The sequence below is a fragment of the Pristis pectinata genome, chromosome 7 (assembly GCF_009764475.1).
Source record: "Pristis pectinata isolate sPriPec2 chromosome 7, sPriPec2.1.pri, whole genome shotgun sequence".
Taxonomy (NCBI): domain Eukaryota; kingdom Metazoa; phylum Chordata; class Chondrichthyes; order Rhinopristiformes; family Pristidae; genus Pristis; species Pristis pectinata.
Window position 1 is genome coordinate 42,837,960 of NC_067411.1, and position 15,537 is coordinate 42,853,496.

The 15,537-nt window shown below is 38.7% G+C and overlaps 1 protein-coding gene across 3 annotated transcripts in view; it reads right to left on the reverse strand.

The window, feature by feature from the left end:
* Positions 1–15,515, reverse strand: part of ptbp3 (polypyrimidine tract binding protein 3) — a 77,444-nt gene extending 61,929 nt beyond the window's left edge. The window contains exons 1-2 of one of the 3 annotated variants that reach the window (XM_052019987.1): positions 15,297–15,515; positions 14,380–14,413 (exon numbers count right to left, since the gene is read on the reverse strand). In XM_052019987.1, the coding sequence (XP_051875947.1) occupies positions 14,380–14,413; positions 15,297–15,304 (42 nt within the window). In that variant the 5' untranslated portion in view covers positions 15,305–15,515. The remainder of the gene's footprint in view (positions 1–14,379; positions 14,414–15,296) is intronic. The other 2 variants (XM_052019986.1, XM_052019988.1) reach the window with 2 other exon arrangements.
* Positions 15,516–15,537: the final 22 nt, after the last annotated feature.

Sequence of the window (15,537 nt, forward strand, 5' to 3'; positions counted from 1 at the left end):
TGCTCTCATTTTCACGTGGTCCACATTTGATTCTACCTCTCCTTAATATATCTCGAGAAAAGTGAGCTACCAATATTACGAGTCCACCAACTCCCATAGGCATCTCAACAGCAGCTCTTCCCACCACATATCTTTTAATGACTCCACACTCTTCTCCCAGTTTCCCCATTTGCATTCTAACTGCTATAAAAAAATCTTTCCACGCTCACACTTTTGAAAGTGTCTTTTCCCCCAAACCATGGCTCCTAACCTCATTCTACCTGGGGAGGGAGTGACAGCAGACCTGAAGGAAATAACAATGTATATGGGTCCCTTTGTCTTCATATTCCAGCCCACTAACCTCAAGATTCAACAGTTCCTTGATAATCTCCAGATAATTTGTGCAAACTCCAATACACCGTAAGAAGTACATCTACCCCTTCCCCTTTCAGCACTGCAAAGGGACCTGTCATTCCACAATGCCCTGGCCTATTCTTCCATTGTCACCAATTAAATTCTTCACTTATAAGCACTTTCCATGCAACTACAAGAATTGCAACACCTGCCTTTGTACCTCTTCCCTTCCCACCATGCAAGGAGCCAAACAGTCTTGAGCTGAATAAACAATACAGTTGCTTTTCCATTTGGTGTCCATCATACAGGTTCTCCTCCACATTGGCCACTCAATCTGAGCTTGGTTTTTTCACTTTGCAGAGTGTTTTTATTCAGTCTTCAAAGGTGACCCCAAGCATCCCATCTTGTCTGTCAGTTTAATTCCCCATCCCACTCTGGCCTATCTGCAGCTGTACACACTGCTCCAACAATGCCCAACGTTAGTTCAAAGAACATTATTTGCAGTCCTTGGGACTTGATATCAAATTCAGCAATCATGACTAATGACAGCTTTATCCATGCTTTTCTCAATAGATACAACTCCTTGTTTCAAATTGTTTCCATTTTCTGCCTCCAATTGCCAGTTTTTAAAATAATCATTATCTTAACTTAGATCTGCATGTATCACTGATATTTCCTCCGTTCTCCACTTTGTCCCCCCGTCTGAAGCTTAAAATAAGCATGCTTCTCCACTTTCCTATTTCTGATGAAGGGTCCAGGACCCAAAATGTTGACTCCATTTCACTCACAAATTGATGCTACTTACATAACCCACTGAGTTTCAGATTTCCAGCTTCTGCATTTTTCCCTCTCCAAGTCTTTCATGGCACACTTGGTTGAAAGCTGCCTTGATGTTGAAATAATCACTCCTTTAAGGAAGCCAAACTTCAACATGCCCTCCAGTTCACACTTGGAACATGTAATAAAACTTCCTACCATTCTCCATCCCCACTTGTTTGCTTTGCTTACAGTACCTGGGTGCTTAAATTTACATCTCAAATCAGTACAAGATCTTTTTGTCCACTAATATTTAAGTACTCTGTTAATATTGTTCTTCTCTGTTAGTGCACACACTTTTTTTTGTTTAAAACACATTGCTACCTTCTGTATTGTTGCCCACTTAGTTAACCTGAATACACATTTCAGCATACACACTGCATCCTTCTCTAAAACTTTGAAACTTTATTTATACAGCACAGTAACAGGCCCTTCTGGCGCAACGAGCCCACACTACCCTATTACACCCATGTTAACCTACCAACCTGTAGGCCTTTGGAATGTGGGAGGAAACACAAGCAGTCATGAGGCGAATGTACAAACTCCTTACAGCTTACAACTCAATGTTCATTTTTTTTTGGTAGCTTTATAACAGCAGCAAATCTCGCTGCTTCACTCGTCAACTGTCTTGTTTAACCGAGGATATAGGACTGACGATTATGGTCAAAACACCCACCCCAGTAATATCCAAACAAGTCCTCTGGTTAAAGGAGAAAAAGCAGTAACAAATCTTCTCCATCCCCAAACAAATACCAATACCCCCAAATGCAACTTCCAAAGCACATACCCCATTGTATCAAATGCAACCTTAAGCTATCTTCCCCAAATGCTCTTTAGTAACTAGCACCACTGATTTCCCCTTTACCTACACTCCTTTTATTGGCTTGTTTCTTTGTCAAGTCATTTCCCCCTTCAAAGCAAAAAAAAAGCCAACATCATCACTGTGTTAAAACATTTGAAAAGGTTCGGAAGACAACTTTAAGCCGCCATGATCTATAGGTCTCCAGTTTTTTCTTTAGCACCTTGCTTCAAAAATCAGTATTACATTTGTTCACATTGCATTGCTGCGATTGTTACAGTGTGTCTAGCACTTTGGAAGATCACTGACAGATCCATGATTTTTGGCGTAATTCAAAGCCCAAGAACTGACTCATTCTAACAAAAACACGGGAGACCACTCAGCCCCATTTAGTCTATGCCGGAGAACAATTAGTTCCATTTGCCCCTCATGTACTCTCAACATAGCCATCAACTTTTGGGATTCCTTTTGCCATTAACCTACACCAAGGGATACAAAGAATTAACAGCCAGATTTCTTACCCCAGCAATCACAAACAGCATATTACTCCAAGGAAAAAGTTGGTCTTAATAACATGGATTCCATTTCGACTCCATACTTATTTTTCACAGCTTTGTTTGTTAAAACGCTCAGCATTATCTTTGCGCCAATCTGTCCAACAGTTAATGCAAGCTAAGTGAAGCTTTTCCTTGGGAAGTGTTTTCTGTGTTTAACAGGAGACAATGGAAAAAAGTTCAATTCTTCATCAAATGATATATTGATAACTCAGCATAGAGAACATTGAACCCATAATTATGCTGTACGGAGTATCCCAAGACCATCACAACAAATTGTTCTCAACAACCCAATGCACCTTTGAGGTGGAAGCTTTTCAGGGCAATTAAAAACATAAGGTTGGATGATGATAATAATTATTTTTCTAGCAGCTCGGCAAATGGAAGTGGAGAAACATTTACCCACAAAAATCAAGGAGCTCCAACCACATTTTAAACAGCTGCATTACATCAGACATCATCAAGCTCACTTTGTGTTTCTCCCATCTTTCCCACAACATAAAATTCATTAGATTACTCAGTAGTTCACGAGCATGACAAGTATTACTATGTAATTAGACTAACAGAGGATTTGTAGTTCCAAACATCAAGGGGCCTAATTGAACAATAAAGTGTTTAATGAAACAGCTAATTTGGTTAAAATTTGGTGAATTTTGACCTTTCTTTCCTAAAACAAATCAACAACATCCGGCATTTTAAAAATCTTCAAGTGTCATTTACTCAATGTAAGCCATTACATGCTAGTAGTAACTTAGGAAAAACACTTTAATAGCACAATATTGTAGTGTAGCAACTTGGTAGTCACATGCATGCCATTCTGAATATTCACATTTATAGATCTGGCATAACTGTTCTCAGCATAGAAATTGTTGACGTAGCAACTTGCAGCTTAACCCATTTCCTTACTGAAACATTAGTAAAGTAAACATAGTTAATCACTCACTGTTCAGTAAACCAGATGACTCTTCTTCACACAAAATCTATGGTACATTTGTACTCTTGACACTCAAGCACACAATCCTGGTGTTACGTTATTCTGGATAGCAAGTCAAAAATACTTGTGCATTTGTCCAAAATGAATTTCTCAGGCATGCCAAGTCCTAATTACTGTCAAATCTCTTACTTTGCGTTTACCAGTGGGGAGTTTCATTCTTTTATTCTTTGCACGTCAAGGTTTCAACTTTTTTTTTGCTCTTCTCCTCCCACTCAATGCCATTTCTTCCACTTTAAAACTCAACATTCATTCACCATTACCCACTTCCACAGAATATAACACTGGCAAGTGTTGATGTTCAGTAGGATACCAGTGTCCTTGTACATGAGTCAATAAAAGTCAACTTGCAGGTGGAGCAAGTGATTAAGGCAGCAAATGGTATGTTGGCTTCATTGCAAAGGGAGTTAACTACACGTTCAAAAACAGCTACTTCCCTTCAACCATTCTGTTCTTCAACCAGCAAAACCCCAATTACTGCAGCTTAGCAACACTAAGATGGACTTTGTTTTGTTCTAATTGTGCTCTCTTGTAAAAATTGTGTATAATTTATGTTTAAGTTTTTCTTGTGAATGTTGCTTATATGATGCTATGTGACTGTGATGCTGCTGCTGCAAAAAAGTTTTTCATTGCAGCTGTGCACACATGAACATGTGCACATATGCAATAAACTCAACTTTGACTGAGCAGTGAAGATTCATTAAACTGGTTTCAGGACTGGAAGGTTTGCCATAAAATGAGACCAGGCTGAGCAGGCATGGTCTATGTGCTCTGTATTTAATAGTATGAGAAGTCATCTCATTGAAATTTAATTGGAAAAAAAAACAAACAGGGCTCAACAGGCTGGATTCTGGGAAGATATGAGGAACCAGGGGGCACAGTCCTAAATTATGGGGCAGGTTGGTTGAGACAGACTAGATCAAACTTCTCCTCTCAGAGGATGGTGGATCTTTGGAATTTCCTACTCCAGATGGCTGTAGAAGCTCAGTCATTGAGTTCACTGAAAACAGATGTACATTTTTTTCTCCACAATTGAAGAGGAATTGAGGGGATTATACTGGAAAGTGAACCCAAGGTAGAATACCAGCCATGAATTTGTTGAATGGCAGAGCAGACTCAACATACAAATATCGTGAAACTCCAATAACCTTGCACACTTGGGACTTTGTTGGTGCTGGGCTTGCAGATTTTCTGGATCACTGGTTCTTATTTAATTGATGTTTAAAAAAAAATTAGGCAATATTAAAATAAAGTTTACCAGAGAACCTGTTCAGTTCAAAGACAGTGTGGGGACTGGGGCCTCTGAGTAGGAGCATAGCAAACATTATCTGGTGAGCTAGATGTCAAACTATTAGGATTTCAGAATCAGACAGCAGACTATTGGAATTTTACCGCAGGCCGCTCCCACTTTTTAAATAAAATGTTCCTATGTTACCTATTTCCTGCAGAGGGCACTGCATCATCTTGGACTTAAACTAATGAAAGCTGACAAATCTCCACAAAGTTAATAAGGAATATCGAATGCTTTTTCATGACTAAGTAATACAGGCTATTAATCCAATCTTTCATTTCTGACTGGTGTAAAGCTGAGCCATCTTATTTCAGATTGAATTTAACAGCACATTTTTATTCCATCCTGCAGTCCAGCATTCTAAATTTGGATTGTTAATTTGAAGAATTTAAAATATCCCAAACTCTAACCTTTTCATGAGAGATCTTCAAAAAGGAAAGGAGTAACATATTTTGAACTGCACATTGCAACTTCTATGACACATATGGTCTATGCCACTTCAACTATGGATTGGGGTGACATTCTCATTAATATCATAAAAGTCCTACTTAAAAAACCCGACTAGATTTGTATCGATTAATAGGTCAAAACAGTTCCCATTTTCCATCTTTGAGATTAAATGTTAAAAGATGGCCCCATTTGCTCTCTCAGATGGCTAAGATACAATGCCACTGTTTTGACCAAGAGCTGCAGAGTTATATCTTGACCAATATATTTCTTATCGAGCATTGTGTAAACAGATCATTTTACCTCATATTCACATTGCTTTTTGCAGAAAAAGCTTTTTGTGCAATCTGTATCCCAGTTCCTAGATTTTATCAGTGGCTATACTTTTATCCTTTGAGAACCTCAAATCATCATGAACAGAACAGGGAAGACACTTACATCCTTTTGCTTTATGCTAGCTAGTGGTAAAATAAATTCAGTGAATCCACTCTTGCTCATTATTTGATATCTTGTGGGCTTTCAGTCCAAATGCATTTGTTAGTTATATTCAAGATCAAGCAGAACCATCATACTCATCAGAACATAATCAAATGCTCCATTTTCTGTTACTGTCAAAGCTCAGCTGTTCCAAAAGACATACCACAACCAAGGAATTGTACTTAATGTGGCAAGCAAAAGGAAACTAATACTTACTACTTTTCAATTATTTTCCACTACTACTTTTCCTTCTTACCTCCATGCGAATGCAGATCTCTTCACAGCTCTCCGCTTTGCAAATCCAGAAGCTCGTGCACCAATTCACTTATCTGTCTCAATCCCACTCAGCGCAATTTTGGCTTTGACCACTGACAGTCAGGAAACCAATGTTCCAATGCTCTTAAAGCTATACAATGCTCATTTTCAAAATTCACTCCACTTTTGCCAGTTGGATCATAAACATTTACATTCTTTAAAGTCGGGAGAACCAAAGGCCACCATTTTAACATATTGTCAACATCTAAAGAGGTGTTAAGCAAATTTCCAAAGGACAGTTCCAAGAGGACTGATCACCAAAATTAGTTTTTAATTATTACACAATACATGCAACGGTGATCTTTCTAGTCACTCACATATATTACTACTGTTCTATTTTGTATTCCATTTTCCATCAACTGGGATGGATCTGGCCCCAAGTGGTAATTTTACCAGAGATCATGGTGACACCACAGAAAGTTCCTGCCCAGACTTGATCATTAAACAATGCATCATTGTAGCAAACAGTCCAGAAAAATAAAGATGTTTTCCCATGCATCCTGGAAATTCAATTTGATCATACAAGGATGAGACTCTGGCAACAGCTCCTTGGTAGAATACCCTTTTAATATTTCATTTTGAAATCTTGCAAGTTAACAGTAGATGCCAGATTCAATAATCTATTATACTTAATATCCAACATTAAAAGTTTCTAAATTTTAGAACTTTAATATTAGTTTTCAATATTTTGTCAGTACCCATTGAGTACTACTTGTCATTCATATCAGTATCAGCTACATGGTTCTGCGAATACAATGTTTGTTATCAACCACTAAATATTCAGCTGAACAAAAGCTAATTAAACTTCTCAAAACTCAGTACACATTACCAAATAGTTTGTACAACAGGGGTATATCTAACAAAACAAAAATAAAATCAGCAAAGGCAAACTAAAAGATAAAATGGCTGAATTTCAACAACACTGAATAGAAATAAGGCAAATAAGACTAAAAACAAGTTTTACAAGCAAGTATTTTAAAAACTGTATCCCTTCTGGTTGGTAACAAAGCACTAGGCTCAAATCACAGACAAATAGATAAGAGGACAAAAGATTTACAATCAGCAGCTACATCCATAGAAGTTGCCTTCCTGGACTTAGCTAGTTCTATCATAGGTACAGTTCTCCCCGCTATAGAGTACACCTACAAGACATGATGTCTCAGGAAGGCAAGATCCATCATTATGGACCCCCAGCATCAGGGCCATGCCTCTTCCCAATGCTGCCATTAGGCAGGGGGTACAGGAGCCTGAAGACCCACACCGTAACATTCAGTAACAGCTTCTTCCCCACTGCTATTTGGTTCATGAAAAACCCAAACACTACCTTGGACAAGCTTTTTTTTTCTCTCTCAACTTGCACCAATGTCATTATGTTTATTTTGCTTATTGTGTTGTGCAAATTAGGTATATTTTATGATCATTTTTTGTTAACTTGTCAAATTTGTAATGTACTGCACTGCTGCAAAAATTTTCATGGCATTTATACCTTGGGTATGTATGTCTCGGACAATGAACTTGGACTTAATTTTCACAATTTGAGTAACAATATACATCAGAAGACAAAATATACAACAGATGCTGGAATCTGGAGCAAAAAAGAACAATGCTGGAAGGACGCTAAGTCAATCAGCATTTGTTGAGGCAAAAAGTGCAAGTTGATGTTTCAGGTCAAAACTCTGCACCAGATTTCTAACCACAAGTTTCACTGTTCTACTGTTATTGTAGAACATTATTCTCAACAATCACATGCTATTCCCAATTTAAAAAAACTGGAGTAGTTTTAGTAGTTTACACCTCTAAAGACTTTTCTAATATTACCCACTGTTAGACAATTGTTCCATGTGACCTGATTCTTATCAAAAATAAACAATTAAATCCAACTTTCAAATTTCATCTGCTAATCTGAATTTCCAAATTATAGTACTACTTGTGCTCAACTCATCTGGACCTCACGTACTATCCCAATTCATTCAACAAAGGCTGTCAAACAGTACAAAGATGTCAACCTCTAGTTTAAAGTGCTGAAACCCAACTTTGCTCAAAAGCAGGGTGCAGTAAAATCATAAGGCAAGACTTTGATTCAGTGGTTAACTTAAGATAGTTAATAAGTGTGGGGTAACTGGACAGAGTTGAAATCTCACCATTTTGCTTAGCCAGTATCTCAGTGGAGTGGGGAAAATGGCTGACTTACTTCCACTCCATTTCTATAGGTTCCAAGGAAACAAGTGAGAAACAAATGGCGAATCAGGTGGTGCTCAACAGGGCAAGCAGTATGGAGGAGTTGTGCATTAGCTCTGCCATTTTTGCTGCAATTGCATGCACTCAAAGGTTTTCAGAACCATCCCACGTTTCTTTGTCGAGTGATCATGGATCAGGCAAGCCCATGAACCATTGGGGATTCAGAGTTAACCAGAGTTGTACAGCATGGAAACAGGCCCTTTGACCCAACTCGCTCATGCTGACCAATATGCCTACCTATGCTGATCCCATTTACCCTATCCCCTTCAATAAGGTCACCACTTTGCCTCCTTTGCTCCAAGGAAAACAGCCCTAGCCTATCTAATCTCTCTTTATAACTCAACCCCTCCAGTCCCAGCAACATCCTTGTGAATCTTTTCTGCACAGTCTCTAACTTAATCACATCCTTCCTAAGGCATGGCAACCAGAACTGCACAATACTCCAAGTGTGGCCTAACCAGTTTGTACATATGTAACATAGTTACACTTTCCCCGCCCAATGTTTTGAGAACACCCTTGAAGCATTAGTAGTACCTCTCTTCTGTTTCAAGCTGCGTGCTGTAGTTGAAAGGAAAGCAGAGATCACTGCTGCCAGTATACTGAGCTTTGTCTTCAAAAGTCCATTTACTCAAATGGTTTACGGCTGTGCAGGTGCAATGCATATGGTGAATTTTATCGTCTTCGTCTACCTTTAATGGGAGGCAGCTCCCAAGATATGGCAAGTGTCCTATGCTTGCCAATATTTTGTTAAGAACCTTAACTGTTTAAAGGATGCAACGGGAGTAGATAGATAAGAGGTCATTATTTCACAGGTCTTCAATGCAAGACCTATTTCTCTTCTTCCATAAACTAGTCCAAGTCCTGGAGCTCCAACTCCAAATGTGCATTCTGCAGTGGAGATGAGAAAGGTTGAATAATTTTTCATTTGAAACCACAATCAACTCCATGTCAGCTGGAAGCTTATTGAAGCAACATAGACCAAGTTTAGGAGGTTTTGCTTGACCCCAGTCTGCCCTACAGTTGGAACTATGGAGCCATTAGTTGCATCACAATTTGTAGCAGACATAAAATGGAGGTGAATTTCCAAGTGCAACCAAATTTCACAATAATTCTTGTCTCTCAACTCTCAGTACAAAGGCCCTCCCAACCTTCTCCTACTCCCAATGGCCAAAAAAGGCTACTTCCAATGTCAGTATGAATTGCAAACACTCAGGAGGCACAATGGACATAGTCTTCACTGCATAACATCCAAGAAAAATACAAAGAGCAACATCAACCACTGCACACTGGCCCTTTTCACCAAAGAAAAGCCTTGGAAATATTTAAATTACCAGAGTCAGATGAGAGCTGACTATACTGGATAAGGGTGGGGTCAGCTTTGAACAAGGTTGGAGGTCAAAGCTTGGGTTGGATCCTGCTGGTATCCTCTGAATCTTTGAATAAAAATCCTTGAGAGGCTACAGGCAAAGTTTTAAAGATTGAACCCTCAATGCTGGAGTTTCCTGAGTACGCACTTCCACCACCCCCCAACACACACAGGCTGAGAGAGGGTTCTTACCAAGTGTGGGATGGGGATTAAATCTAGCTTTGATGATATTTATCAAACTTCTGGCCAAGCTGACATGTAAAACCAAGTATTGTTAAATCACTCCACTGAATAAAACAAAATTTGTCATCAAAATATGACTCACTTAATGAGGAACACCATTTGTTGTGTTGGTTTTTGATCTGACAAACCAAATAAAACAGATTGATAGTCAACTTGCTTTGGAGTATAAAAATATATACCTACAAGTACAGATAGATAGTGGTTTAAGAGACCAGTGTTTCCAATTCATTTCCTCCGATCTGCAAGTTGTACTTTTCACTTTCATAGATTATTGGGTCATGTACGTTAGAAATCTGCAGTGTTTCAACACAAGAGAAATTAGATGGATAAAGAGGGAGGTTTCTGTTCTTGAGGCCCCACATCCATGCTTTAGTATGCCACTACAGGAGTTATGTTCATTTTTATTTGCAAACACATTATGGGTTCTACACTCTGTATCCAGACAGTAGCTATGTACAAAATTTTTGTTCCAATATCCTGATCAATATAAGCAATGAAAATACAATTAGAGCTTTCCATTACATTTAACACTGTGAACAGTCATAAAGTGCTTTGAAGACACAAGATCATATTGACATTACTGAAAGAAAAAAAACATTTGAAGGAATGCAAGACCAAGACAGCCAAATATGTTGAAAACAGCTTTACCAAACAATATGGAATGGTAAAGCCAAATATTTCCCAATGAAAATGTCCATATTTTCCATGCACAAGGCCATTTAAAGGTCCAACAATATCAATAAGAGTTAGCAGATCATTTCTCTTTGGATCTCTAAGAATAGTGAATTGAGTATGAAGTCAAACATCTCATCTCTCTTGGCAAATCTATCTGCTGGCAAGTCTAAAATACAAGGACATACTTATATTTTCATTTAGGCCATTTAACTAATAAAAAGTTAAATCTTTATCCACACAAAGGGTAGGGCAACCTGGATCTCATTCAGCTACAAGCCTATGGAAATACTTAAATTGATATTTAAGCCATGTTGTGAGGTAAGAGTTAAGGAATGTACACCAAAGACAATTCAATGGAGGCAAAGACCATCCTAATCAACCTAAAAGTCTAACAGGGGCCAAAGGCTGAATGAACTTCCTGAACAAAAAGTGTCTCATGTTTACACCAATTATCTTATTTCAGAAAATATTTCAGGAGGCACCCTGCAAGAGGTATTTGGCTAAGTATATGCAAATTGACCAAACAATAGGATATTCTTGGATTAGAATCTGTATTATTAAAATAAAAGCTACCAGTCACAGGTATCAGCACTGGAATTGTTTCTGTTTCCAATGATATTGGCATCTTAAACCCTGCTGAATGCACAAACATTACACAAAAAGTAACCATAATTTATGATAGAGGCTATTGAGTTAATTACAAAATACTTAGTGAATAAGCAACAACCAAATTTTGAAGTATACATTGAATAATTCATGCTCAAAAAAATTTCACAAAACAATCACACAACTCACCAAAACCAGTTCACAGGCTGGTTGTGTGCTCTATTTCAGCCTTACTGATTAACAATTGGTGTATTGTGCCTTTCAAATTAACTAATCAGAGCCATCAGCCAGCTTCATTCCACTTCAGTCAACAAATAAGGCTCTCAATTGTCACCCGCACAGCTCCACATTAGTGCAGCAGAGACAGAAAGCACTCTCCCACTCTTTCCATATGCTTTCACGCACCGTCTCAATCCAAATACGGAAGTACTGACACTAAAAGATAATTCAATTGTTATGCAACAAATAATCTGTTGTTATACAAACGGGTGAGACCACAATAGAACATAATGCCCTCTTGGAGGTCAACATCCCAGACAGTATGAGGATAGATTTAAGTCTGAAATCTATGAACTGACTAAAGAACATGTTTGTGTCATGGTCACTGTGGTTTTAATTCACTAACATACCAAAAACTACATCTTGACAGTTAATCAATATTCTTGCCAAAAAAAGTCATATCTAGAAAGTCTAAGTGTCAAAGATTATTAACCCAAATCTGATTTACAACAGGCAAGGCTATTTCGCCAACCTCACCCCAAGCTCTCTTACAATGCAGTATAGTTTGATATTCTCCTAGTCCACCCAAAAGGCATTTTTATAGCCAACCTCAAAAGCAGATCCTAAATCTCATCATCTTGTTGGCCATTTTAAACCATCGAGTTTTGCAGCAACCTGTTGCAACTACTGTAAAATAGTGGTCAATTGTGTTGTTTCTCATTTAACCGGACAAACATCAGTACTTTCCTCAACTTAAGTACATATGTTAGCTTGGAAAGCTGCAAATACAGGTATGGCAACTCAAGTTTGCAGTCATCAATTTAAATCTATATATTTGTTCCATGTTCATGCCAGCATACAGTAGCCTGTGGTGTTATCAACCCATATTCCTTCATAAAAGAGTGGAGACTTTAGGCAAATTTGTAAATATTAAGCAATTTAGATCAAAGCCAAAAAAGACTGCAGATGCTGGAATCTGGAACAACAAACTCAGTGGATCAAGCAGTATCTGTTGAAGCAAAAGGTGCAAGTTGACATTTTGGGTTGAGACCCTTCATCAGGACTGAAGCAATTTATATTTATGTATAATCTATGAACTTGTACTACAGTTTCACAATGCATTGTTGGATTAGACATCATTCTTGTTCACGTTGGCCTACTGCTTGTGGCTTATGAAAACTGGTGAAGCAAACTGCAAAAAGTTATATGGTTCCACCAGTACCAAAATATCAATTTGTGTTCAAGCCACACACATTAAGATCAGCATTAAATAGCAATTGCTCAGTGCTTATGCTGGATACCAAACAAATTTTCTGGGACTACCACATACATATTCAGTGGAGAAATTTATCTAAGACTTCAGTTTACTATATTACATACTTTCCCCCACAAATCATTATTTCAATGTACAAGTCCGCAAGCAACAACTGTGCTGAAATTTTCTGCAAGCAAAGGGAATGACCTGAAAAATGGCACTAATGGGACAATATGAAGAAGCATCAAGACCCAAGAATGGAAAATCAATTCAACTGTAAATGTCCCCAATTTGGCTAGGTTCTTGTTTACCTACATATGGCTGTCACCTTTGTGGCAAAATATTCCATCCATACATAGATCTTACAACATACAAGTCATCAGACATGTGGAAAAACACCAAACCAGGCACAGATCGAGATTAATGACTAAAACTTGACTGCAGTTTGGTCTTGGAGATTTTAACAAGAGCAAATAAACATAGGGCAAGTGATCTTAACACTAGGTCACTTATGGTAGGTTAAGGATAGGTTCAAACAAAAGCACAAATATAGATTTTAAAGACGCATTTCCTGGAGCCACATCTATATTAAAGGAGTTTTAATAGAATCATTGTTAACAAGTCATTTCTGACAGACATCATAAAATTTAAAACGGGAAAGCTTCACAGATGTGGTTTGGGACAGCAAATTCTTATGACACATTTTGTTTTAAAGCTGTTTATTATGAGGAACAAACAGTGTAAAAAGAAATTGATTAAAATTGAAGTTCAACAAAAATTGCTTCTGGACCACACCAATTATTGTCAAAAGTACACCATATTCCCAAAACTCAGTTGAAAGCGGGCGGGGGTGGGAACGTTCTATGAGCCGGCAAACTCGATGGGCTGAATGGCTTGTGCCGTAAAGTGTGTAAAGTGGAATGTGCAAAATATATTGCACACTGTAATTCACAGATTACTATTAACTGAACTTCTGCTCTTATGGTTTGTTAGGTTACCGACTTAAGTTTGCGTTCTAAGAAAATTAAGTTTTGTTATCGTATGTACAATTTCTCCTGGGAATCCATTAATTCAAGAAGCGGAGACTGATGTACACTCCTGCCTGTTAATACCAACAGAAAACATCACCGTCTATTGGCTGCACACAGCCCCAAGGGAAAACTATTTCAATGTAGATCGCAGACTTAAAACGCATCATAATTTTCACAAACCCGTGTTAAATAAGTAGCTGCTCTTCAAAACTATTGCATGTCAGATACTCTTAGTTAAGGACAGAAACCATGCAGTTCTAATGTAAACTACGAAACAGGATCAAGGGACTAACGAAAGTATCAAACCGACAGGATATTAAAAAAACATCAGTTCCTCCTTCAACAAGAGCTACATACTTCCTGTTGTTTTGTGCATTATTCTCTCGCTGCAAGTTGGCGACAAGCTTAGGCAAAAACATGACCAAGTTACCTATAATTGTCGCAAAAGCTTCTCGGGCCCTCACATAATCCTTTAGCAAAGAGAAACTGCTCCATTGCTGCCAACCCTATGACTAATTGTTTGAGAAGCTGTTGTTGAAACAGCAGCCCTGCCAGAAAATGGTGACGGTAAACTAGAGAGGAAAAAAATCCTCTAAGCGACACAATGAAACACAAAAGGCAGGAGATTCAAGGCTGAACTTTTCAAAGCATATAACATAAGAAGAATGCATGAAATTAATAAAGGAAAAAAAGTAAAGTTAGAAAGAGAGAAAAGACTCCTACCTTTAAACCGACTGCTATAAGATCGGTGACAATGCTGTAGGGAAGGAAAAGGGGAAAAGAGAACGTGAGAAAAAAAGTTAAAGCTCCAGTTACTTACACAGTGATACAATGAAACTTAAGAGACAGGGAGGGGGTGGGGAAATAATTTGTTAAAAAAAATGAATTTTAACAAAAGGGAAAGCTTATAGAAAAGTCTGCTTATGGTTTACGTTTGCAGGAGTTTTTTTCTTGAAGGCAAAAGGAGAGCACAGATGAAGCTACTCGAGTTAAGAGAACAGAAAAGGTCTCTAAGCTTTCTTAACGGGGAAGGCTCTTCCTGCCAGCTCGGTGGTATTGTACAAACCACAAACTACAATCTGAATCACGGTCGCTCGTACAAAGCGAGACAGGAGGGGGAAAAAAAGCCAGACAAGGCCATCACACTCTACCAGAAAACCAGCACTCACCCTCCAGCCCTTTGCTCACCACCACAAATCGTAGTTGTAGACAGAATTGGCTTCGGGGGCGGGGGAGGGGGAAAACTTTGATTAAAAAATAAAACGCACTCATATTATCAATTCTCCCCTCGTTATATTTACGACTTTGTATAACATTTCAAATTCATTTTGGGAGTTCTAATTATCGTGCTACGACCAGCTAACAGATCATTTTTTAAAAAAGCCTCAAAAAGGCGGCACACACGCACAAAAAAAATCCCAAGTTGGAGTGCAAAATTAGAACTTAACTTGACCAAACGGTTCTGAAATCTCAACACGATCAGACCACAAAATGTCACGTAAGCGTAACACTATCAAGTTATCCTAGACACACGGTAATAAATTTAAAAGGAAAACAAGACGGCGTCGTCGAGCCTGGGCGCCAGCGTAAGCCTGCGGCCCGAGAAGGAAGGGGAGAAAAAAAGGCCACCATCAACTTACCCGTCCATCGCACACACGCCCGCCTTATGCACAGATCCACAACGAGAAGGGGCTGCGACGGCGGCCGTTGGCGGGTGACGGTTGGGAGGGAGGAGGCTGCCGCGAGCGGAGCTTTCAAACACGCGGTGGTGCCTGACGAGAAAGCGGCAACAGCAACTTCCCGCCGTGAGTAATACCGAAGGGAATGAGGAGTGCCAGAGCAAAAGGCTGACGGAAAGGGAGGTGATTGAGAGGAAAGGGA